The 24,924-nt window shown below is 46.1% G+C and overlaps 1 protein-coding gene across 1 annotated transcript in view; it reads left to right on the top strand.

Annotated features, from left to right (window-relative positions):
• Positions 1–18,281: 18,281 nt before the first annotated feature.
• The window catches only part of MYT1 (myelin transcription factor 1), a 95,369-nt gene continuing 88,726 nt past the window's right edge, over positions 18,282–24,924 (top strand). Inside the window, 2 exon segments of the mRNA XM_087720872.1 lie at positions 18,282–18,366; positions 22,229–22,259. Of these exon segments, the coding sequence (XP_087576998.1) occupies positions 18,282–18,366; positions 22,229–22,259 (116 nt within the window).

Genomic DNA, 24,924 nt, shown 5'->3' with positions numbered 1-24,924 from the left:
GGGTACATGAATGTTACAGTGAATAAAGTCATCCTTTTGGATGGTTGGATTTGGTTGTTCTAGAAATGGCTGGAAATGTTGAGAAACGGGAAGCAAAAGATTGATGTTATAATATGATTATTATTTTTATATTACTGGAAAAAGTTGGAGGCCTTCCTTCCTGTTCTTCTTTCCTCTCCTGTCCTTGTTCATCTCCTCTTCTCTTCCCTCACATCTCCTTCCTTCCTTTCCTCCCCATTCCTTCCTTCCTTCTCCCTCCCTTCTTCCCCTTCCTTCCTTCCTTCCTTCCTTCCTATTCTTTCCTCTTTCCTCATCTCCTCTTCTTTCCTCTCATCTTCCCTCCCATTTCATCTCCTTCCTTCCCCCCCCTTTCCTCTTTCCTTCCTTCCTTCCCCACCTCTCTCCTTCCCCCTCCCTTCCTACCCCCTCCCCTCTCCTCTTCCCCTTCCTCCTTCCTTATTCTCCTCTCCTTTTTCCTCTTCTCCTCCTTACCCCATCTTCTCTTCTTCCTTCCCCTTCCCCTCTCCTTTTGCTTCTCCTCTTCCCCTTCCTCCTTGCATCCTTCCTTCCTTCTTTCTCTTTACATCCCTACCTGCCTTTTTCTTAGCTCTCTCTCTTGTGTTTCTTTTTGTATTTCTATCTTATAATAAACTTGACAAAAATTATTGGAAAAATAATTTCAGAATGTATTACAGAGGCCCAATTTTATGGTTAGCCTACAAAGATTTCCCAATTTTTATTGGGGAAAAAATAAAAATTTCTGGGTAAGGAGAACTAGTTGGATCGGAATAAGTAACAAAAATAAGAAAGGACTTGACCATTATTTCCTTGTGTTTCCAGCCACGAGGCTGCTTCCAATTTATAGATAGATAGATAGATAGATAGATAGATAGATAGATAGATAGATGGATGGATGGATGGATGGATGGATGGATGGATGGATGGATGGATGGATGGATGGATGGATGGATGGATGGATACAGACACACACACACATACACACACACACATATACATATATACATACACACATATACATATATACATACATACATACATATATACATACATACTACACACATAGTATACACATATTGCATACTACACATACAAATACCACACACACACACACACACACACGTGTGTGTGTGTGTGTGTGTGTGTGTGTGTGTGTGTGTGTGTTATATTTGTGCTGATAAATAAATAAAGGGAGACTAGTATAGATCTATTTCAAGCTATTTAGCTCTCATCAGCTAGCCATACCCTTACAGGGATTCGAACCTGGGCTGATATGCAATCAGCCCAGGTTCGAATCCCAGTAAGGGTATGGCTAGCTGATGAGAGCTAAATAGCTTGAAATAGATCTATACTAGTCTCCCTTTATTTATTTATCAGCACAAATATAACACAAATATAACAAAGGCAACAGTAAAAATATTGGGTTTCTGTCGTGATGGACTCTTGTGACGAGCCGATTGACAGATAATGGAAGCAGTTAGCTTCCTCCCATAATTGGGGCTTACCAGGTGCTGTGACTCTCTATCTATCTATCTATCTATCTATCTATCTATCTATCTATCTATCTATCTATCTATCTATCTATCTATCTATGACAACATTTCGCCAGTTTTCCAGGAATAGTTTATTTGGAGCAGGAGAGATTCTGCCTGTAACCTGATTTAATTTCCAATTTAAGCATTCCTGCTTGGAAAGCCACTACCTGGCGACCCAAAGAATTGGCTTTTTGCTTCCAACTCCTTTCCTATTAAAAAAAATAAAGGAACGAAAAGAAAAAGGCCACTGCATACCAGCAAAGCCACAAAACTCCAAATTAGGGGGGACGACCCTGAATTAAAACTATCTCTTTTTTAAGAGAGGAAGCACGTGGGAAGAAGTTCCTAAAACACCAGGTGAAAAAAAAAAATTTGAGGGCTCTTTGCACGCGCTCCGTGACTGAGCCTTCATTCTTGCAAACCCTCAATGGAACGCTTTTAACCGGGAAGGAAGAAGTTTGCCAAAAGAAAAGTGGAGGTTTGTTGTTTGCAGACAGGAAGGCCTTAAAAAGAGAGAGAGAGAGAGAGAGATCCAGCTGCAACTTTCTGAAAAGGAGGGGAAGGCAACAGCGGAACTGTCAAAAGTTCAGGCTGAATTCTCTTGCCAGGAGAGAATTGGGGGGGCTTTTGTGCAGAGATCAGTTCACCCTTAGCGGCATCCACGCAAACACGGCGGCCTGTGTGTGTCGTCCCCCTCCTCACCAGGAACAAGGCATCGACTTGTGATGGGCGAAACAAAGTTAGTGGAAGACAGCTGGGCCAGTTGGCATCTCAGGTCCTGCTGCCAGAGGCTCAGCCAACTGAAAAGACATTTTTCTCCTGGCTTTAAGTCCTGAAAGAGTCGTCCTGTCGTCCTGTCCTTCAACCAAGGATGGTTGAAGAAGGAACTTCTCCAAGGATGTTTTATTTATTCTTTATGTATTACTAGCCGATAACCCAGCGTTGCCCAGGTATTTATTTATAGGGGGGAAATGTCCAGACCAAACGTAATTTCTAATGTTGGATTTTCCCCTTTACCAGAGGGAGCTCCCTTATGGAGTACTGTGAAGCCCTTACCATGGCAACTTCACTGCACTGCACAGTAGAAGCCATTTTAAGGCACAACAGGCTGTATCTTAACAGAATACACACCCCGAGGGGCTTTAGGGGTGTATTGTGTTTGTGTGTGTGTGTGTGTGTTTGTTTGTGTGTGTGTGTGTGTGTGTGTGTGTGTGTGTGTGTGTGTGTATTCGTAGATTTTCACGGGTACAGGTATGTAGATCTTGGCGTATTTGGGTCTTTTCCTGTGTAAGATTGAGAGTATCTTGATGATGTTTCGACAACGTTTCAGCCACACAGGATGATATGAAACAGCCAACTAATCTGTATACATCAACTCCATCAACTAATCAAGATGTAACAACACAGCCAATCAACCCGCTTACAGCAACAAAGCCATCACTCCACACACCATCACCAATATTTATAGAAAGACAGCAGCTTCGATCATGCTTTGCTCGCACAAGCACGAAGCCGAAGGCACCAGCCTGAAGATGGCGAGTAGGACCTCATCGAAATGTTGCCAAGATACTCTCAATCCTACACAGGAAAAGACCTGAATACAACAAGACCAGCATACCTACACCCATGAAAATCTACAAAAACAAATATATATATGTGGAGAGCTTGTGGCTTAGTGGCTAATACAACTGCCTGACATGTAAAATCAATCCAGGTTCAAATCCCAGTAAGGGTATGGCTAGCTGATGAGAGCTAAATAGCTTGAAATAGATCTATACTAGTCTCCCTTTATTTATTTATCAGCACAAATGCAACACACACACACACACACACACACACACACAAACACACCTGTGTGTGTGTATATATGTATGTATGAAGAAGATTAAATCTATAATTAAAGGCAATGCAATCCTAAATGTCATTAATAGAGAGATTGAATCAAGATCGCATGAGAAATTAGTACCATTCTATAAAGCCTTAATAAGGCCACACCTAGAATACTGCATCCAGTTTGGGTCACCACACTATAAAAACGATGTTGAGAGTCTGGAAAGATAAGAGCAAAAAAGATGATGAGGCTAAAACATATGAAGAACAGTTGCAGGAATTGGATATGTCTAATCTAGCTAAAAGAAGGACTATGGGAGATATGATATCAATGTTTCAATAGTTGAGGGGCTATCACAAAGAAGAGGAGGTCAACCTATTTTCCAAAGCACCAAAAAGGAAGATGAGAAACAATGGATGGAAACTAACCAAGGAGAGAAGCAACCTAGAACTAAGGAGAAATTTCCTAACAGTGAGAAACAATTAATCAATGAAATGGCTTGCTGTCAGAATTGGTAGATGCTCCATCACTGGAGGTTTTCCAGAAGAGATTGGACAATTGTTTATTTGAAATAGTATAGGGAATCCTGCTTGAGCAGGGGGTTGGGCTAGAAGACCTCCAAGGTCCCTTCCAATTCTGTTATTCTGTGATTCCTTTACACTCTGCTCTGGATTGCTGGATTAAGTCATTTCCTACAGTAGAGTTGATATTAGACTAACTCCCATCAGCTGGGTTTCCAGTGTTGAGGCCAATCAAGTTGTACAGTGACACACCAGCAAATGCACAAAAGTCCTTTTGGCTGCTTACCAGCACTCATGCCCAGATCAGTTATCATCTGAGCAACTGCACTGTGGCATCATGGTTTGTTTATTTAGTTTTGATGTTGGTTGGAGGCATAGGTATGTGAGGGGCCTTGGTGTAGGATCCACACCCAGCTCATGTGATCATGAAGTTTACAGCTCAATATATTGTACGACTGAGTTCATTTGGTAGTCAGGCTTTGAACGGAATAACAGAGTTAAATAAACCATTCAGTTTATTTATTTGCTTGTTCGTTTGTTTTAAACGTATTTTCTGCCCATCTCGTTTCAACCCTGAACTGCAAATATTCTCTTTTATGGAAGCGATTTTAGAAAATCCATAGTAATTTAATCTGGCTCAGATTCCCCGCAAATGGCAGGAGGCTAGCCTTGATTTGTTGTAGAAAAGACGGGACACACAAGCCAGCTCTTCAGAGAAGGAATAGTTTATTTGCGCAGGTTCGTAGCAAAGAATAAATGGCCTGAACATTGAGTGACATTCAGGAACTTCCTTATATAGTTTATCGCCTTCAGCTAAAGCCATCTGTTAGTTTTGGAAACACCCCTCAAGATTTGCCCTTGAGTTACAGAAAGTACGTTTACAGGATGTCATAATACATGGGTCAGCTAACGGACCTGCATAGCTCATATTTTGAGGAACTAACAATATGTGTCTACCAAAAAGATTAACAGCCAAGCCAGCAGATGGGCTAAAATAGATGTTTTACTTCAGAATATTTCATGTGCAGACTTCCTTCTAACCCGTGTCTAACCGGAATATGTCCTAAAAGCAAACCAAGGAGCCGAGGTGGCGCAGTGGTTAGGGTGCAGTACTGCAGGCCACTTCAGCTGACTGTTATCTGCAGTTCGGCGGTTCAAATCTCACCGGCTCAGGGTTGACTCAGCCTTCCATCCTTCCGAGGTGGGTAAAATGAGGACCCGGATTGTTGTTGGGGGCAATATGCTGACTCTGTAAACCGCTTAGAGAGGGCTGAAAGCCCTATGAAGCGGTATATAAGTCTAACTGCTATTGCTATTGCTATTGCTACCTTGCAATTTCTATATTACTATTATTATTTATTAAATTCATAGGCCGCCCAATCCCGCAGGACTCTGGGCGGCTTACAAAGCGAAAGAAAAAAGAAAAAGGGGGTTAAATGCAGCACTGCAGGCTACTGCTAGATCAGCAGTTCAGCGGTTCAAATCTCACCGGCTCAGGGTTGACTCAGCCTTCCATCCTTCCGAGGTGGGTAAAATGAGGACCCAGATTGTTGGGGGCAATATGCTGACTCTCTGTAAACCGCTTAGAGAGGCCTGAAAGGCCTATGAAGCGGTATATAAGTCTACTGCTATTGCTATATTGCTAAAAAAAAAATAAAAAAAAAATAATTTAAAATTCACAACACACATTCGTTCTAGTCGGGGCTGGACCTTTCAATAAGGTCAATAGCCCCAGGCCTGCCGGAAGAGCCAGGTTTTAACAGCCTTCCTGGAGGCCATGAGAGTGGGCAACTATATGAACAGTTAAAGCTTTAATATCATGAAACCCTAGTTTGGTTCAGGCTTGAGGCCTACTTTGGTTCAGCCTGCCACCTTAGACTAACTGACACCCCCCCCCACACCCCCACTTCTTATCTACTTTCTAGTCTTTCTTTGAGGACATTTCACTTCTCATCAGGGGTGGGTTTCTCGCCCCGTTCCAACCGGTTCGGTTGGAACAGGGCTGGCGGTGTCCTCGTGCACGCGCGCAGTGCACGCATGCGTACTAGCGTCTGTGCGATGCTCCAGCTGCTCCTGGAGGATCGCGCAGGCGCTGTATGCGTCCTGCGGATGCGTGGAAGCGCAGAACTCGTCAAAACCGGGTAAGGAGTGCGGGCGGGCAGGTGGGCCCTTCGCCGTTCCCGGAAGTTACTTACTTCCGGGTTCGCCGACCAACCGGTTCGCAGGGACCGCCGCGAACCGGTTGAAACCCACCCCTGCTTCTCATCCAAGAAACTTCTTCAGTCCACCTGTATTTAAAGGACAAAGGCCACCTTTGGAACGAGCTCCCCGTGGAGATTCGTACCCTCACCACCGTCCAGGCCTTCCGCATAGCCCTTAAGAACTGGCTAGCCCGTCAGGCCTGGGGACAAAGATAGCCGCCCCTCCCGAATGATGAATGAAAGTTGCTTATTATTTTTACTATATGTGTCTACGTCATTGTCTGTATTCCCCTTCCTGATTTTATGTGAGCCGCCCTGAGTCCCCTCAGGGAAAAGGGCGGCCTACAAATGTTAATAAACATTACAAACATTACAAACATTACTATTTTGAAGACAGCATAGTCCACATATTTTGGACAGAGAAGACCGCTGGTTTGAAAGAGGGGTCAGAGAGGCTATCATTGTCAAAACTGAACAGCCTTCTCTCAGGGATACAACACCATCTATCTCCAGTCTACAACGCAGTCCTTTCAGCAGTTCCAAGAAGATTCCACAAACCCATTTGCACCACTCAGGTCACCCTGAGGACAGAGATGAACCTCCAGGTGGCCTCAACGACTCTCTAAAAAAGATGCAAATGACCAGCTGTCTGCAAGGAGGATCAATCCTTCCATTCCACGCCATCCAAAAAGCCAACACAGTTCTAGGCTGCATAAACAGAGGGAGAGAATCAAGATCACGTGAAGGGTTAATACCGCTTTTATAATCCCTTGGTAAGGCCACACTTGGAATCCTGCATTCAGTTGTGGTCACCACGATGTAGAAAAGATGTGGAGACTCTGGAAAGAGTGCAGAGAAGAGCAACAAAGAGTTAGGGGACTGGAGGCTAAAACGTATGAAGAATGGTTGCAGGAACTGGATATGTCAAGTTGAATGAAAAGAAGGACTAGGGGAGACATGATAGCAGTCTTCCAATATCTCAGGGGTTGCCACAAAGAAGAGGGAGTCAAACTATTCTCCAAAGCACCTGAGGGCAGAACAAGAAGCAATGGGTGTAAATTCATCAAGGAGAGAAGCAACTTAGAACTGAGGAGAAATTTCCTGACAGTGAGAACAATTAATCAGTGGAACAGAAGTTGCCTCCAGAAGTTGTGAATGCCCCAACACTGGAAGGCTTTAAGAAGGTGTTGGATAACCATTTGTCTGAAATTGTATAGTGTTTCTGACTAAGCAGGGGGTTGGACTAGAAGACCTCCAAGGCCTCTTCCAACTATTACTCTGAATAATAACTCTGAACATTTAATTGTTTCCCTACTGCCTAATGTCATTAACCCATGTAGTGTCAATGTGGTATTATCCTTATTATTATCAATAATAACATAATTATTAGTATCCTTATTATCTTCTACATTCCACCTTTTCCTGGCATTATAATTATTCTTATTCTGTTGCTTTGCATGCACACAGAATGCTTTTGAACCAGAGGCACAATTCCTTGTCCACTTGGCCAAATAAAGCAGTCCATTCCATTCCATTCTATATTCAACTATCCAGTCAGAGCTGAAGAAGCTTCTTGGATGAGAAGCAAAACATCTTCAAAGAAAAACCAGAAAGCCCAGGTTTTTCTTGGGAAAAGTACCTTTGCGATGACTCTTGTCTTGGCCCTTGCAGTATCATTCTCTCCCTAGATACCTGAACAGGGTATATGGCAGCCACTGACCACAATCAAAGCCCACAAACACACCAAACAACTACAAGGACTTCACAATGCCACAACCACCATTGTACCCTTTTCTACTCTCTGTCCCTGGCCAGTTTTCCCATCTCCTTCCTCCCCATCACGGTGAGCACTTTTGATAGTTTGCAGTTAAATGTTTTATTTGCACCGTTTGTTTATGCAAATGAAAACTGACAGCCAAGCCTTGTTAGGCTGTTTATTACACAGCAGTAAAATTTAATTTGAGGCCTGGAGAGGACTGAAGAGTGGCTTCTAATGGATGCGCTCCCAAGATTTTGAAGCAGGGACACAACCGTTCTTGTCACATTGGAGTGGTGGTGGTGGTGGGGGGTGACTTTGGCAGAGAAACTGGGAGGGTAAAATGAGGTGGGGTGGGTTAAGTAAGCCAACTGCTAGTTAACTCAGCTGTGAACAAAACTCACCAAGGGAGGAATGTCAGGAGAATTTAAATCAAGCAGCTGGAAGGGCCCTAAAGAGAAGAGGAGGGGGGGGGAATACAACAGAGAGGAAAAAAGGCAGAAGAGATCTATGAAACCACAGCTGGGAGCCACAGGAACAAATGTGCGAGCAACAGAGCCATGTGCGTGCGGGGAGCGTGCCTTGACATGGAACACATTCTGTGTGGGCTGTTGTTTTGGTTGCTTATAAAATGCAGTCCCAAAATAGTGGTAAGGGGAAGGAAGGAAGGAAGGAAGGAAGGAAGGAAGGAAGGAAGGAAGGAAGGAAGGAAGGAAGGAAGGAAGGAAAAGAGGGGAGGGGAAAGGAGAAGGGATGGAAAGGAAGGAAGGAAGGAAAAGAGGGGAGAGGAAAGGAGAAAGGAGGGAAGGAAGGAAGGAAGGAAGGAAGGAAGGAAGGAAGGAAGGAAGGAAGGAAGGAAGGAAGGAAAAGAGCGGAGGGGAAAGGAGAAGGGAGGGAAAGGAAGGAAGGAAAAGAGGGGAGAGGAAAGGAGAAAGGAGGGGGAAAGGAAAGAAGGAAATAAATAAATAAATAAGGAAAAGAGGGAAGGAGAAAGGAGAAGGGAGGGGAAAAGGAAGGAAGGAAGGAAAAGAGGGGAGGGGAAAGGAGAAGAGAGGGGGGAAAGGAAGGAAGGAAGGAAGGAAGGAAAAGGGGGAGGGGAAAGGAGAAGGGGAAGGAAGGAAGGAAGGAAGGGTGGGTGGGTGGGTGGGTGGGTGGATGGATGGATCAGTGAAAAGAAGAGATTTGCAGAAAGTCCAATAGTATCTTTAGATTCCTAACTGGATGGATATTAACATTTATCTCCCTTCCTTTTCTTGCTTTTCTTCTTCACTCTCTCCTTCCTTCTTTCCTTCCTTCCTTCTTTACTCCTCTCTTCCTTATTTTTCTTGCTTGCTTGCTTGCTTGTTCATTGTCTTTTTCTTTTTCCTCCCTCCTTCCCTCCCCTGTTTTCCTCCTTTCCTTTTCCTTTTCCTGCCCGAGGAGCAAATTGCCAAAGCGATGCATGAAAGGCAGCCCAATGTTTGCCAATTTCCATGGGAAAACTGACAAAACAAAGGAAACCCGGGCGAGATTTCATTTCAAAGGGGGCGGGGAGGTGTGGGGGGGGGGGAGGAAGAGGGGAAGGCATCTCGCGCCCAGCCACCCGGCAATCAAAAATATTAATTCTATTGTGAGGCGTGCATCGGAAGGCATTAACTCTGGCGAACGCCAGGAATGGCATATTTGAAAGGCTCGTAAATGTAATGAAGTCCTTTTGACACCTGCTCCTCTCCACACTTTAAGGAGAAGCCCATTGGTCCAGAGGGAATCGAGGCTTTAAAAAATAGAAATTATAGTAATTGTCTTCTTGGGTTATTGGAGTGGTTGTAATAAACACGGAGGCTCAGAAGGGATGGTATCGGCCAGGGCCTGGGCCTGACAGGGTGCATAAATTATGGATCTGTTTTTATTTCCTTCGCCTTTCTCCCCCCCCTATCAGCAAATCCACAAAGGGTGCATCGTAGTGGGTTCATGGAAGATTACCATACGTGAGAGAGGATAATATGCATGGAAATTTCATCCCAGCTACTCGATTGGCGGAGCTGGCCCTCCGGGCATTTTGTCACCCTTCAGCATTTTAAACCCAAACAATGGGGGGTGATGTATGACATCTATCCACCTCTGATGGGCTCGGGAGGAAAATGCAGCCTGTCATCCTGGCTGCAAGGAGGGGAAAAGACGGGTGTCGGGCGGTGGGGGGGAGTTGGCAGAAAGACGTTTGCAGACACCCAGAACACGGATCGCCCCTCAGTAGAAAAATAATAACCGTGGCTCTCCGTGTAAAGAAGGTTGGGAAAGAGTTAGGAGGGACCGCTAGGGAATTCTGCTCTTTTCCCACCACTGCAGTCTTTGGGAAATGGGTCTAAAGTAAGTTTATTTTCTGCTCAAGAGCCATGGTGGTTGAGGCATCAGGCTAGAAAGTGGGAGGCCGTGAGTTCTAGTCTTGTCTTAGGCACGAAAACTCACTAGGTGACTTTGGGCCAATCGCCAATTGACAGGGGATTCTAGTCCCGCCTTAGGTATGATTGCTAGCTGGGTGACTTTGGGCCAATCACCAGGAGACTGTGAGTTCTAGTCCCGCCTTAGGCATGAAAGTTAGCTGGGTGGCTTTGGGCCAATCATCAATCGACTGTGAATTCTTGTTCTGCCTTAGGCAGGGAAGCTAGCTGGGTGACTTTGGGCCAATCACCAGGAGACTGTGAATTCTAATCCCGCCTTAGGCATGAAAGCTAGCTGGGTGACTTTGGGCCATCACCAGGAGACTGTGAATTCTAGTCCCGCCTTAGGCATGGAAGCTAGTTGGGTGACTTTGGGCCAATCACCAGGAGACTGTGAATTCTAGTTCCGCTTTAGGCATGGAAGCTGGTTGGGTGACTTTGAGCCAATCACCAGGAGACTGTGAATTCTAGTCCTGCCTTAGGCATGGAAGCTAGTTGGGTGACTTTGGGCCAATCACCAGGAGACTGTGAATTCTAGTTCCGCTTTAGGCATGGAAGCTGGTTGGGTGACTTTGAGCCAATCACCAGGAGACTGTGAATTCTAGTCCCGCCTTAGGCATGGAAGCTAGTTGGGTGACTTTGGGCCAATCACCAGGAGACTGGGAATTCTAGTTCCGCTTTAGGCATGGAAGCTAGTTGGGTGACTTTGGGCCAATCACCAGGAGACTGTGAATTCTAGTTCCGCTTTAGGCATGGAAGCTAGTTGGGTGACTTTGGGCCAATCACCAGGAGACTGTGAATTCTAGTTCCGCTTTAGGCATGGAAGCTAGTTGGGTGACTTTGGGCCAATCCCTAGGAGACTGTGAGTTCTAGTCCCACCTTAAGCATGAAAGCTAGCAGGATGACTTTGGGCCAATCACCAGGAGATAGTGAGTTCTAGTCCCACCGTAGGTATGCAAGCCCGCTTGACAACTTTGGGCCAGTCCCTCCCTCTTGGTCCAACACACTTCACAGGGTTGTGAGGAAAACAAGAAAATAAAGGAGTTCTCGATATGTTCACTACCTTCAGTTATTTTTTAAAAATAACGAATTATTATTTAAATAAATAATAATAAGAGTACCGTTGTATTTCAAATGGGATCTTTTCAAGTCATTGATTGCGAAGTTGAGACTCTGTTTGAATTAATCCATCTCCAAGCATTTCCCTGTTTAGCAGTCGCATAGCACTGCTAAAGGTGAAGGTACCTCTCGTACATATGTGCTAGTTGTTCTCGACTCTAGGGGGCGGTGCTCATCTCCGTTTCAAAGCCGAAGAGCCAGCGTTGTCCGAAGACGTCTCCGTGATCATGTGGCCGGCATGACTAAACGCCAAAGGTGCACGGAACACTGTTACCTTCCCACCAAAGATAGTTCCTATTTTTCTACTTGCATTTTTTACGTGCTTTCGAACTGCTAGGATGGCAGAAGCTGGGACAAGTAACGGGAGCTCACTCCGTCACGCGGTGCTAGGGATTCGAACCGCCGAACTGCCAACCTTCCTGATTGACAAGCTCAGAATCTTAACCACTGAGCCACTGCGTCCCTCTATAGCACTGCTAGCTCATACTTAACTGGTGATCAACCAGGATATCTTGTTTATAATACATGTGGCTGTTTTATGGAAGAGCATCTCCCTCTAAGGGTCATATATAGATTGATAACCTTTTGTGCACACTTTACCTTTCCGGCAACCCCTCCATAAAATTCAGAGATCTTCTCCCTGCTACTTCATTCCTGTTTCGAATTGTATGCTTGATTGCTTCTGTGTGGATGTTTCATTACCCAACTAGGTAACATCATCAGGACTAAAAGGCAGTAGGGTTTGCTTTCTGTTTATAGCCCTGGCCCTATCAGTGTTGGTGGGAGGATTTCTTGGAGATTCCTTGGTTAGCTGTGGTGGCTGGAGTGGTTAGAATGCGGTATTGTAGGCTCCCTTTGCTGACTGCCAGGAGTTCGATTCTGACCGGCTCAAGGTGGACTCAACCTTCCCTCCTTCCGAGGTCAGTAAAATGAGGACCAAAATTGTTGGGGGCAATAGCTGATTCTGTAAAACAATTGGAGAGGGCTGTAAAGCACTGTGAAGCGGTATATGAGTCTAAGTGCTATTGCTCTGTGACAATTGTTTACTGTTTTATTGTCTGATTTGTTAATTTCTAGATTGGGGTCTTGTTTACTGTTTGATTGTTGATCTAATATTAATCTTGAGGTTAATCTTTGTTTTACTTCAATGTTGATTGCCGGCGAGGAAGTGTCTTGAATTGGATACCCAATGTATGCATTCTGTCCCTGTTTACTTCTCAATGTCAGGGTTCCAAATAACATCCAAAATTAAATCAGAGTCCAAGGCAAAAGATTCCTCAAAGTTCCAATTTATTAAGAGAGCCATGTTGGCACATCTGGGAAAACCCGAATCTGAAAGCTTCCCAGTTTTCCCCACCCAGATGAAAGTTGAAGATCTTGCCCCCACACCCACAAGCCCATCACATGGTCCAATCTCCCACTGCCATGCTGGCAGGTCCACCCAAAAATCAGCTGGCCAGCGCACGCATGCGGGCTGGAGCTGGCATAGGGCAACGCCTTGCGTGCCCTCAGATATGGCTTCGCTTGCTACCCATGCCATAGGTTCGCCACAGTGGTGGCATTCAAATAATTTAACAACCGGTTCTCTGTCCTAATGACCAGGTGGGTAGGCGGGGCTTAGTGGTCATGTGACCGTGTGGGCATGGCCAACTCAACATTACTCAGGTCGATAGGCGCTTTGCCTTAGCCGTTACAATGTAATAAGGGTTAACCAGAGAGGCAGTTTCTGTAAGCAGGGCAATAAAGATTAAGCTAGAAACAACACCAGAATGTTTCCCTCCTGCCTCCGTACAGGATTAGCCCTGTAAAGCGGGGAAAAAACAAAAGAAGATTTCTTCCAACAACCGGTTCTCTGAACCTCTTAGAAAGTTAAGAACCGGTTCTCCCAAATAGGTGTGAACTGGTTCGCCATCACGGTTATAAGGTTTCCTGCTTGAGCAGGGGGTTGGACTAGAAGACCTCCAAGGTCCTTTCCAACCCTATTATCCTTCGTTCTATTGTTTAAGCTGTGGATTGATCAAATGTATTGCCTCTGTATTACATGTGAATATTCCTGCAGGCATGAACATGTATGTGAGCATTCCATTGAAGAGGATTAAAAGAAGCATCTTAAAATAAATCAGGAATACCTGACTTTAGAACTGTTTAAATAACCCCCACAAGGATCAAAGGTGTATCCTTAAACCTTCCAAACTTTGCCAACTTTTTAGAAGAGTTTAACATTCAAATTTGCTTTTTGACTGGCAAGGTAAGGTAAGGTAAATCTTTATTACGGTCAAAGGACCACCAATACACATTAGTTTTTACAATATGTTAAAAAGTACTGACATTAAGATATAATTAAAAAGTATTGATGTTAAAAGTGGAAAATAACATACATGTTCTCAAATTGTTTGGGTCACTCCCTGGTTTACCTGGGTGAAAAAGCCAATAAGTACGGGAGTAAATACAATGGTCCAGAAATTGTTAGAGATATGTCCAAATAATTGGTACCAGATGACAACTATACTTCTGTAGCCATTTTTTTTCTTATGGACATTGCAGCCACACAGAACTTTGCCACTGCATACGTGGTAGCCGGGTTTGTGTCCTGGAGGAGAAAGCCTATATAAAAATTGTCTGCCCTCCCTGGCAATCTCTCTAAGAAGGGGAGAATATGTGCAGACCTACAAACTCTGTATAGCTCGCAGTGTAATAGAACATGTGAGATATCTTCCACTTCTCCTTTACCACATATACAAACCCGTTCTGCTGTAGGTGTTCTCTTATTTAGATTTAGATTTTAGATTTAGATTTAAAGTTTATTTATATGCCGCCCTTTTCCCTGGGGGGACTCAGGGCGGCTTACAACTTAAAAAGGGGGGGGGGAGACAAACTTTTAACATATAAGACAAATACATAATTAAAACACAACATTCATACTATTCGGGCGGGTTGTAGTCTTAACCCCAGGCCTGACGGGATAGCCAGGTTCTGAGGGCTTTGCGGAAGGTCTGGAGGGTGGTGAGGGTACGAATTTCCACGGGGAGATCGTTCCACAGGGTCGGAGCTGCCACCGAGAAGGCTCTCCTCCGCGTAGTTGCCAGTCGACATTGACCGGCAGATGGGATTCGGAGGAGGCCTAACCGGTGAGATCTAATAGGTCGTGTGGAGGTAATTGGCAGTAGGCGGTCTCTCAAGTATCCAGATCCACTACCATGGAGGGCTTTATGGGTGGCAAGTAGCACCTTGAAGCGCACCCAGAGATCGACAGGTAGCCAGTGCAGCTCGCGGAGGATAGGTGTTATGTGGGTGAAACGAGGTGCACCCACAATCGCTCGCACGGCCGCATTCTGGCCTAGCTGAAGACGCCGAATACTCTTCAAGGGCAGCCCCATGTAGAGCACATTGCAGTATTCCAGCCTAGAGGTCACAAGGGCACGAGTGACTGTTGTGAGAGCCTCCCGGTTCAGGTAGGGGCGCAACTGGCGGACCAGGCGAACCTGGGCAAATGCCCCCCTGGTCACAGCTGACAAGTGATGTTCGAAAGTCAGCTGTGGGTCCAGGAGGACTCCCAAGTTGCGGACCCTGTCTGAGGGGCGTAGTCTTATACCTGCCCTGGAGGAGTGCTGAAGAAAGAATGCTAAATCTGGCTCTGAAGAAAGCTATTCTTTGTTTTGGGGAGATCAGGTCATTTAGATATCTTGCCGATTCCCACGCACCCTGTTTGATTCTGTCCCTACTGTGGAGAGGCAACCTATTTAGTTCTTTTGACTGGCAAAAAAAACCCCTTACATGGCCATTTAAAAAAAATATATTATTTTCTTAGGTTCCTTGGATTTTTTTAAAATTATTTCCCTTTTGAAAGCATGACAAGGTGAACTGTAATAAGCTCTCAAATGGTGAAATACAAAGCCAGATGACACAGCTGCTATAAAGTACGACCAGGTATCAAACGTTGACATCAAATATCAAAATTAGCCATGAGTGGTTGAAATTAGATCTCAGGGAGGAGGTGGTGGGTATAAGTCAAACGTGTGATAAGCATTCTGCAAATATCGGCGTATTCCACCTATTGCGGACATCCGTATGTTGAAGGGAGGGAGGGTGGCTACAGATAGTCCTCGATTTACAACGGCTCACTTAGCGACCTGCTGTGACTCAGCAGAAGTTTGCTGTGAGTTGAGTAGGGATGCAGGAATATTGCTCCAGCTGTTGCTCGTTAGTGTCATCTTCTGGAGATAAAAGGACTGATGGTGCCACGCCCTGGTTGCAGAAGTCAACGTTCGTTCGTGGTTCGTCGTTCATCGGTCGTGGTTTGTTTGTGAGAGGCACTTGGATAAGTGATTTGCTTTCTGTAACCCTGATTCAAAGAGACACTTGGAGAAGTGATTTGCTTTCTTTCTGTAAAGCTGGTTTTGCTGTAAGAGCTCTTTGTTTTGCATTCTGCTGCGTAACCTTTTTGCCAGAGACTTTATTTATGTTTATTTTGGGCTCGCAGCCAGCGTGAGCCAGGACTGATAAAGTTATTTCCTTTTAAGTCTGTCTGACTGTCGTCTGTGAACGAGCGAAGAAGGGGGGTCAGAACAGCGACCATTCGAAGTTACAATATCACTGAAAAAGTGGCTTGTGACTATTCACACTCACGACCATTGCAACATCCTCGTGGTCACATGGCCCAAGATTTGGAAGCTTAGCAACTGACTCCAGTTGATGACCGTCGCAGTGTTCCCCTTTTGCGACCTTCCGACCAGCAAAGTCAATGGGGAAGCCAGATTCACTTAACAACCGGGTGGGTTATAAACTTAACTGCAGTGATTCACTTCACAGCAACGAAAGTTGTAAAATGGGGCAAAACTTACTTAAGAAACGTCTCTCACTTAGCAGCATAAATTTTGGGCTCAGTTACAGTCGTAAGACGAGGACTACCTGTACAAGCTGTCCTTGCTGTGTGGGGAAGTAAATCAAGCTTTCCGTTCTGTGATCAATCTGTCTAAATCTCAACTCAGAGAATTTTGTGAGAATCACAATGAAGGCTCCCATCATTTCAAACGGAGATGTCAGCTTCTATAAACAGGTAGCTCTCGACTTACGGCCGCTCTGGCCCCACATTTCTGTTGCTAAGTGAGACATCTTAAGTGAGTTTCCCCTCATTTCACGACCTCTCTTACCAGAGTTGTTAAGTGAATCACTGCAGTAGTTAAGTTAGTAATATGGCTGTTAAGTGAACCTGGCTTCCCCAGTGACTTCGCTTGTCAGAAGGTCGCCAAAAGGGATCACAGCAGAGCGGGGGGGTTCCTAACGGTTCGGCCCGGTTCGGCCAAGTAGGTAGTAACTCGATCTGCCACGCCCCCGAACCATTTCTATTGGTGGCGCCTATATTCTTTGCTTCTGCGCATGTGCAGAAGCATTTTTTCCTCTACTTCCCATTCGTGCATTGAGCGTATTTTTGCATAGCGCGCATCATGTGTGCATAGCATGCATCCTTGCATGGCATGCATCATGTGTGCATAGCATGCATCAAGCATGCATAGCGTGCATCAAGCGTGCATGGCACAGCTCTGAGGAAACCAACAGTGGCAGCAGCTGGAACCACCCCTGGATCACAGGACCAGACGTGGGTTCCTACCAGTTCGCACCTATTCGGTAGAACCGGTTCATCAAATCTACCGAACTGGTTAGAAGAGGTTCCACCAGTGGACCCGGAAAGCAGGCCACACCTACAGAAGAGGTTCCAAAAATTTTTGAAACCCACCACTGGTCCTTGGATAGGATTATTCTACACTATCATGCTGATATTTATAAAACTCAGTGCCTCTGTGAAAGGTAAGGATGACTACTGCGTTTGTGGTGCAATCAGAACATTGCGTGTGTTGAAGTTGTTTTAATGCAAACCAAAGATGCCTTTTAAAAAACAAGTTTACATCCTATTCTTATGCATGCCAGTGCTGTGTGTGAGGTAATTTAAGGTGGTTCTGACAAGTGTTGTTGGCATCTTCATATCCGGTCACATGGGCGGCAAGCCACTCCCATCTGGTCACATGGGTGGCAAGCCACTCCCACAAAGGAGGCCACACCCACAGAGTAGGTTCGAACAATTTTGACGAATTGGTTCTACCGAATAGGTGCGAACTGGTAGGAACCCACCTCTGGTTGGACCCCACCTTGGCTTAAAGCCTTTCCCAATTTCTTTGGGCCGTCCCAATTTTACAGAAATACTAAATAGTATTGATAAATACTAAATCACTAAATAGCAGTAGCATTTAGACTTACATACCACTTCACAGTGCTTTACAGCCTTCTCTAAATGGTTTACAGAGTCAGCCTCTTGCCCCCAACAATCTGAGTCCTCATTTTACCCACCTCCGAAGGACGGAAGGCTGAGTCAACCTTGAGCCAGTGAGAATTGAACTCCTGGCTGTGGGCAGAGTTAGCCTGCGACACTGCATTCTAACCACTGCGCCCACCACAGCCTTTTTGAAGTGTTGTAAGTTGAAGAGGGACGCAGTGGCTCACTGACTAAGACCCTGAGCTTGCCGATCAGAAAGGTCGGCAGTTCGGCGGTTCGAATCCCTAGCACCGCGTAACGGAGGGAATTCCCGTTACTTGTCCTAGCTTCTGCCAACCTAGCAGTTCGAAAGCACGTAAAAATGCAAGTAGAAAAATAGGGACCACCTTTGGTGGGAAGGTAACAGCGTTCTGTGGCCCTTTGGCATTTAGTCATGCCAGCCACATGACCACGGAGACATCTTCGGACATCACTGGCTCTTCGACTTTGAAACGGAGATGAGCACCGCCCCCTAGAGTCAGGAACGACTAGCACATAGGTGCGAGGGGGAACCTTTACCTAATTTTACAGAAACACCTAAACTTTGACTGTAAAACGCTTTTTTAATTGAACACAATGTTAAATTCTATTGTTGTTGGATTCCAGATGAGTTTAGAGAATGATGACAAACGAGCACGAACACGGTCGAAGGCAATTAGAGGTAAGCGTTTTGTTCTATTCTCCATGTGGAAACAGGGGTGGTGCAGATGGTTCAAACACGTTGGTCTGAATGGAATCCTGCCTGAGGATAAGGCCTTGTGGGTTTCTGTGTGTAGTTTGTGCACAGCCACATCCCCTTCCCAATTATTCCCAACAGATTGCTTTGGCAAAGGACTCAAACGGCCGTTCAACCCAGAGACCGACGTTCCAGTCATTTCTCTAATTCCTCCCTCGCTCCTTTTTCTTCTTTAAAAACCAGCCATACACGGCTGATTTGCTACACAACTACAGGCTGCTTTTATCACAGCCTGAGACTTTAAAGTTTTGCATTTGGCTGGGAGGGGAAGCGGCATGGAAGAATGGGAGGCAGATGGGTATAGGGAGTGGAGGAGAAATAAGTGGTTAACTCTTGAGTTGGATGTCTGTTTATTTTCAGGCTTTGAAAGCAAAAGGAAGGGAGGGAGGAAAGGAGAGAGGAAGGAAGGAAGAAAGGAAGGAAGGAAGGAAGGAAGGAAGGAAGGAAGGAAGGAAAAAGAGAGAAAGGGAGGGAGGGGATGAAAAAAAAGAAGCAAGGAAATGGGAAGAAGGAAGGAAAGGGAGGGGGGAGAAAGAAAGGGGAGGGAGGGAAGGGGATGGAAAGGAAGAAGCAAGGAAATGGGAAGAAGGAAGGAAAGAAATGGAGGGAGGAAGGAACAAACGAAGGAACAAAGAAATGAAGGAAGTTTGAAGTTACAATGGATGAAATGGATGAGAAAAGAAAGGAAAGAGATGAGAAGGAAAGAAGGAAGGGAGATAGATAGAAGATCGATAGATGATAGATAAATACTGTGTTTCCCTGAAAATAAGGCAGGGTCTTATTTTCTTTTGACTCGTAAAATAAGCGCTTGGCCTTATTTCCAGGGAGGTCTTATTATTTTTAAGGAGCAGGAGGCGGCGAGCATGGTCACCTCATGGCTGCTGCTGTGTTGCAATATTTTTGGGGAGGGCTTATTTTAGGGCATGCACTCAAAAGCCCGATTGGGCTTATTATCCTGGGAGGTCTTATTTTGGGAGAAAACAGGGTAGGTAGGTAGGTAGGTAGGTAGATGAAAGAGAGACAGAGACAGGTGTATATACTTAGATAGAAAGAGAGAGAGAGAGAGAGAGAGAGAGAGACGATAGATAGATAGATAGATAGATGATAGATAGATAGATAGATAGATAGATAGATAGATAGATAGATAGATAGATAGATAGATAGATAGATAGATAGATAGATAGATGATAGGAAGGTAGGTAGATGAAAGAGAGACAGAGACAGGTGTATATACTTAGATAGAAAGAGAGAGAGAGAGACGATAGATAGATGATAGATAGATAGATAGATAGATAGATAGATAGATAGATAGATAGATAGATAGATAGATAGATAGATAGATAGAGACATAGAGACATAGAGACATATATAGATATAGATAGAGACAGAGAGATAGATAAAGATAAAGAAATAGAGACAGAGACTGACAGACAGACAGATATTCATCGTTGCAGAGTTGCGATGAGAATGTATGAAATAAAAAAGGCCCAGGAGCAAAACTCCATTCTCAAGGCCTCTCCTATCCCATTTGGAAGTAGTTCTCTAATGCAAACAGATCAGGCAAGAGTCCATGACAATATTTCAGTTTCCTGTCCCAGAAGCTGCAACAAATTAACCCCAAATCAGTGGTGGCTGCATTGGGTCATTCATCTAAAGAAGTAGATGGACCCCGTTGCCACAGGAGGGCATCCTTTTTGTTGGGCCAATTGCAATGCTCATACATCATAAATCCAGGGACTGCATTTTCCAGAAATATTAATTGGGCTGGTTATTAAACTGCAGGAGGAATGAGCAACTGAATATTCAGACCATAAGATTTGCAAAAAAATAAAAATAAATGCTGCCTCAGTACAGATAGTCCTCAAACACAGTGAAGCCCAAAATCTATGCTGTTAAGTGAGACATTTGCCCCATTGTACGACCTTTCTTGCCCCCGTTGTTAAGTGAATCCCTGCATTTGTTAATAACCCAGTTGTTAAGCCAATCTGGCTTCCCGATGGACTTTGCGTGTCGGAAGGTCGCCGAAGGGGATCCCAGCACCCCGGGACACTGCAACCCGTCATAAATGTGAACCGGTTGCCCAGAGTCTGAATTTTGATCACGTGACCACCGGGATGCCACAGCAATCGTAAACGTGAAAAACAGTCATAAACTCTCTTTTCCCACTGCCGTTGTAAACTTTGAATGATCGATAAATGAACTGTTGTAAATCAAGGATTGAATTTATGGAACGAGGTTTGAACTTTGTTCAATGCCGGACCACAGTAGCGTAAGCATGATCAAAGGATTCAAATTAAGATATATCGGCGATGCAGAGAACTCTCTGCGGGCACATGAGCCATCGCCCCAGCTCAGCTCCATGCGCGGGGAAAGGGAGAGCACAGGGGGGTACAAGGCTCCCTCGCCCTGTTTTTGGTCCCAGGAGGCTTCAAGGGGGCCTGCTAGGCCCAAAATGGGGTGCAGGTGAGAGCAGTGCTCTCCCCCATCGCCCATTTTTGGTCCCAGGAGGCTTCAAGGGGGGCCTGCTAGGCCCAAAATGGGGTGCAGATAGGAGCGGTGCTCCCCCCCCCCCGTAGCCCATTTTTGGTTCCAGGAGGCTTCAAGGGGGCCTGCTAGGCCAAAAATGGGGTGCAGATAGGAGCGGTGCTCCCCCCCCCCCGTAGCCCATTTTTGGTCCCAGGAGGCTTCAAGGGGGCCTGCTAGGCCAAAAATGGGGTGCAGATAGGAGCGGTGCTCCCCCCCCCCGTAGCCCATTTTTGGTCCCAGGAGGCTTCAAGGGGGCCTGCTAGGCCCAAAATGGGGTGCAGATGGGAGCGGTGCTCCCGCCCCCCCCCCCCCCCCCCCGTAGCCCATTTTTGGTCCCAGGAGGCTTCAAGGGGCTTGCTAGGCCCAAAATGGGGTGCAGATGGGAGCGGTGCTCCCCCCCCCCCGTAGCCCATTTTTGGTCCCAGGAGGCTTCAAGGGGGCCTGCTAGGCCCAAAATGGGGTGCAGATGGGAGCTGTGCTCCCCCCCCCCCCCCGTAGCCCATTTTTGGTCCCAGGAGGCTTCAAGGGGGCCTGCTAGGCCCAAAATGGGGTGCAGATGGGAGCGGTGCTCCCCCCCCCCCCGTAGCCCATTTTTGGTCCCAGGAGGCTTCAAGGGGGCCTGCTAGGCCCAAAATGGGGTGCAGATGGGAGCGGTGCTCCCCCCCCCGTAGCCCATTTTTGGTCCCAGGAGGCTTCAAGGGGGCCTGCTAGGCCCAAAATGGGGTGCAGATGGGAGCGGTGCTCCCCCCCCCCGTAGCCCATTTTTGGTCCCAGGAGGCTTCAAGGGGCTTGCTAGGCCCAAAATGGGGTGCAGATGGGAGCAGTGCCCCCCCCCGGTAGCCCATATTTGGTTCCAGGAGGCTTCAAGAGGGCCTGCTAGGTCCAAAATGGGGTGTAGGTGGGACACTGCTCCCCCGTAGCCCATTTTTGGTCCCCGGAGACTTCAAGGGGGCTTGCTAGGCCCAAAATAGGGCACGGGGGGGGGGCTGCAGGGGGAGGCAGGGGAAGCGCGGGGGGTCATACACACATGCACGGGGAAACGTGGGGAGGTTGTGCCACATGCGTAGGGGGGGGAGAATGTGTGTGTGTGTGTGTGTGTGTGTGTGTGTGTGTGTATAGAACCAGTTGTGGTTGTTACCATTTGGCATGGGCAATAGGTTGTTTGCAATTTACACTGAGTGATTTTTTCTCCAAAAAAACTGCCTTAATCTTCTTTCTGTTTGACCTTGTTTTCTTCTCTTCTTCCTTGTTGCTGCTGCAGTACCAGCAGAACTCATTGGGCAGGAGTTGAGGTAAGGAACCATATTCTGGATCTGATCTCTATTACAATAATACAGTAGCAGAGTTGGAAGGGACCTCGGAGGTCTTCTAGTCCAACCCCCTGCCTAGGCAGGAAACCCTACACCGTTTCAGACAAATGGCTATCCAACATCTTCTTAAAGATTTCCAGTGTTGGGGCATTCACAACTTCTGTTCCACTGGTTAATTGTTCTAACTGTCAGGAAATTTCTCCTCAGTTCTAAGTTGCTTCTCTCCTGGATTAGTTTCCACCCATTGCTTCTTGTTCTGCCCTCAGGTGCCTTGGAGAATAGCTTGACTGCCTCTTCTTTGTGGCAACCCCTGAGATACTGGAAGCCTGCTATCATGTCTCCCCTAGTCCTTCTTTTCATTAAACTAGACCTACCCAGTTCCTGCAACCGTTCTTCATATGTTTTAGTCTCCAATCCCGTAATCCTCTTTGTTGCTCTTCTCTGCACTCTTTCTAGAGTCTCCACATGTTTTTTACATTGTGGTGACCAAAACTGATGTGCTGATAACTGATTTATAAGATCTGCTTGCTCTTTCGCCCCTGACGGACGTGACGGTTCTCGTTGCGTTTCTTAAGCGAATCACTGCCATTGTTAAATGAATCAGGGGGTCATTAACGGAATCAGGCTTCCCCCATTGACTTTGTGGTCATGAAGCCCACTGGGGAGGCCACAAAACAGCGATCACGCAACTCCAGAATGCTGCAAATACTAAACACATGTCAATTGTCAAGGTTGCCTGAATTTTGATCGCGGGACTGTGGGAAACCTGCAACGGCGGCCAGTGTGAGAACGGTTAAGTCAGAGTTTTTTCAGTGCCGTTGTAACTTTGAACGGTCACTGACTGAACAAATAGTTGCATGTCGAGGACGAGTCTGGACACATCTGGAAGGTGCCCACGTTTCTGAAGGCTACTGTACCGTCCACAGTTTTCTTAGCTCGGGTTGTGGCTTGGGGTCCTCCACCGTCCCTTCTAAGGACCTTCTGTGACACAGACCCAGAATAACAGAATTTGGAAGGGACCTTGGAGGTCTTCTAGTCCAACCCCCTGCTCAAGCCAGAGACCCTATTCCAGTGTTTCTCAACCTTGGCGACTTTGAGTCCTGTGGACTTCATCTCCCAGAATACCCCAGCCAGCTGTGCAGGACTTAAAGTTGCCAAGGTTGAGAAACACTGCCCTATACCATTTCAGACAAATGGCTGCCCAGTCTCTTCTTTAAAACCTCCAGTGATGGAGGAGCACCCACAACTTCTTGAAGGCAAGTCATTCCACTGATTAATTGTTCCCACTATTAGGACATTCCTCCTTAATTCCAGGTTGCTCCTCTCCTCGACTGGTTTCCATCCATTGTTTCTTGTCTTGCCTTCTCGTGCATTGGAGAATAGCTTGACTCCTTCTTCTTTGTGGTGGCCCCTCAAATACTGGAATACTGCTATCATGTCACCCCTAGTTCTTCTTTTCTCTAGATTGGCCATACCCAATTCTTGCATATGTTTTCGTCTCCAGTCCTTTAATCATCTTAGTTGATCTTCTTTTGAACTTGGTTTGGCTAGTCTAGAGAAAAGAGTCACAGAAATATCTGAAAAATACCTCTTGAAGCTTAATGCCTCAAAAGCCAAGATCATGGCCGTCAGCAAACAACTCATTAATCGTGACCCGACAAAAGCGCGGCGCTAAAACCACGACATCATCAATGCGACGTCATCAATGCAGCGACAACAGCACGCCGACAGAAGCGCGATTTAAGTTAAGGTAAGGGTTAGGTTTAGGGCTAGGGTTAGGGTTAGGGTTAAGGTTAGATTTACAGCGCACTTCTGTCGCCGCACTGTTGTCGCTGTGCTGTTGTCGCCGCGCTTCAGAGCTCATTTGTCGGCACGCTTTAGAACTCACGGTTTTGTCACCGCGGTTTAGTCGGGCACGCTTTGGTCGTTCACCCTTTTCTCGGTGGACCCCCATTAATTTACCACTTCGGGAGGAATACCATTAGTTGAAGTTGAAAGGATCACATACCTCGGTTCTAACTTACATGAAAGCTGGGACATGACCGCTGAGGTAAAGAAAAAGGATAGAGAAAGCTCAAACGGGATTCTTCAAAATGGAAAAGATCTTCTGCAGTCACAACATAAGCCTAAGACTGAAAATGAAGCTTGTCAAGATGCTACATCTTTTCTATCCTGTTCTACGGAGTGGAGAGTCAGTCTCTGACAGAAAACCACTTGAAGTGACTAGAAGCATTTGAAATGTGGATTTACAGGCGGCTGTTACGTATAAGCTGGGTTGACAAGATCAGAAATCAGGAGGGGATAAGCCGCCTGGGAAATCATCAAAACCACATAAAAAGTGAAAGCTGGAATATTTTGGACATGTGATGTCCGGACACCCAGGAAAATACGCCATCCTTCATTTAACCCTCCAAGGAAAGATTGAAGGCAAAGGAGGTCCAGGCAGGAGAAGAACATCAAGGCTTCAAAAAAGATGTGGGTTGCTACCGGTTCGCACCGGTTCGCGTGAAGCGGTAGTGGTCATTTGGCCTGGGTCGCAGAACCAGCAGCGACCCAGGCTGGCCACGCCCCTGAACCGGTTCCCCGGTCTCTGCTGCTGTTGTTGGCATGTGTTTTTAATGGTCTTTGCGCAGGCGCAGAACAATTT

Source organism: Thamnophis sirtalis, unplaced genomic scaffold, assembly GCF_051295495.1.
Source record: "Thamnophis sirtalis isolate CommonGarterSnake01/CBP01778 unplaced genomic scaffold, rThaSir2_p1.2 scaffold_7, whole genome shotgun sequence".
NCBI lineage: Eukaryota > Metazoa > Chordata > Lepidosauria > Squamata > Natricidae > Thamnophis > Thamnophis sirtalis.
Note: the sequence above shows the minus strand (reverse complement) of the source record. Positions and strands in the feature narration are given on the sequence as shown.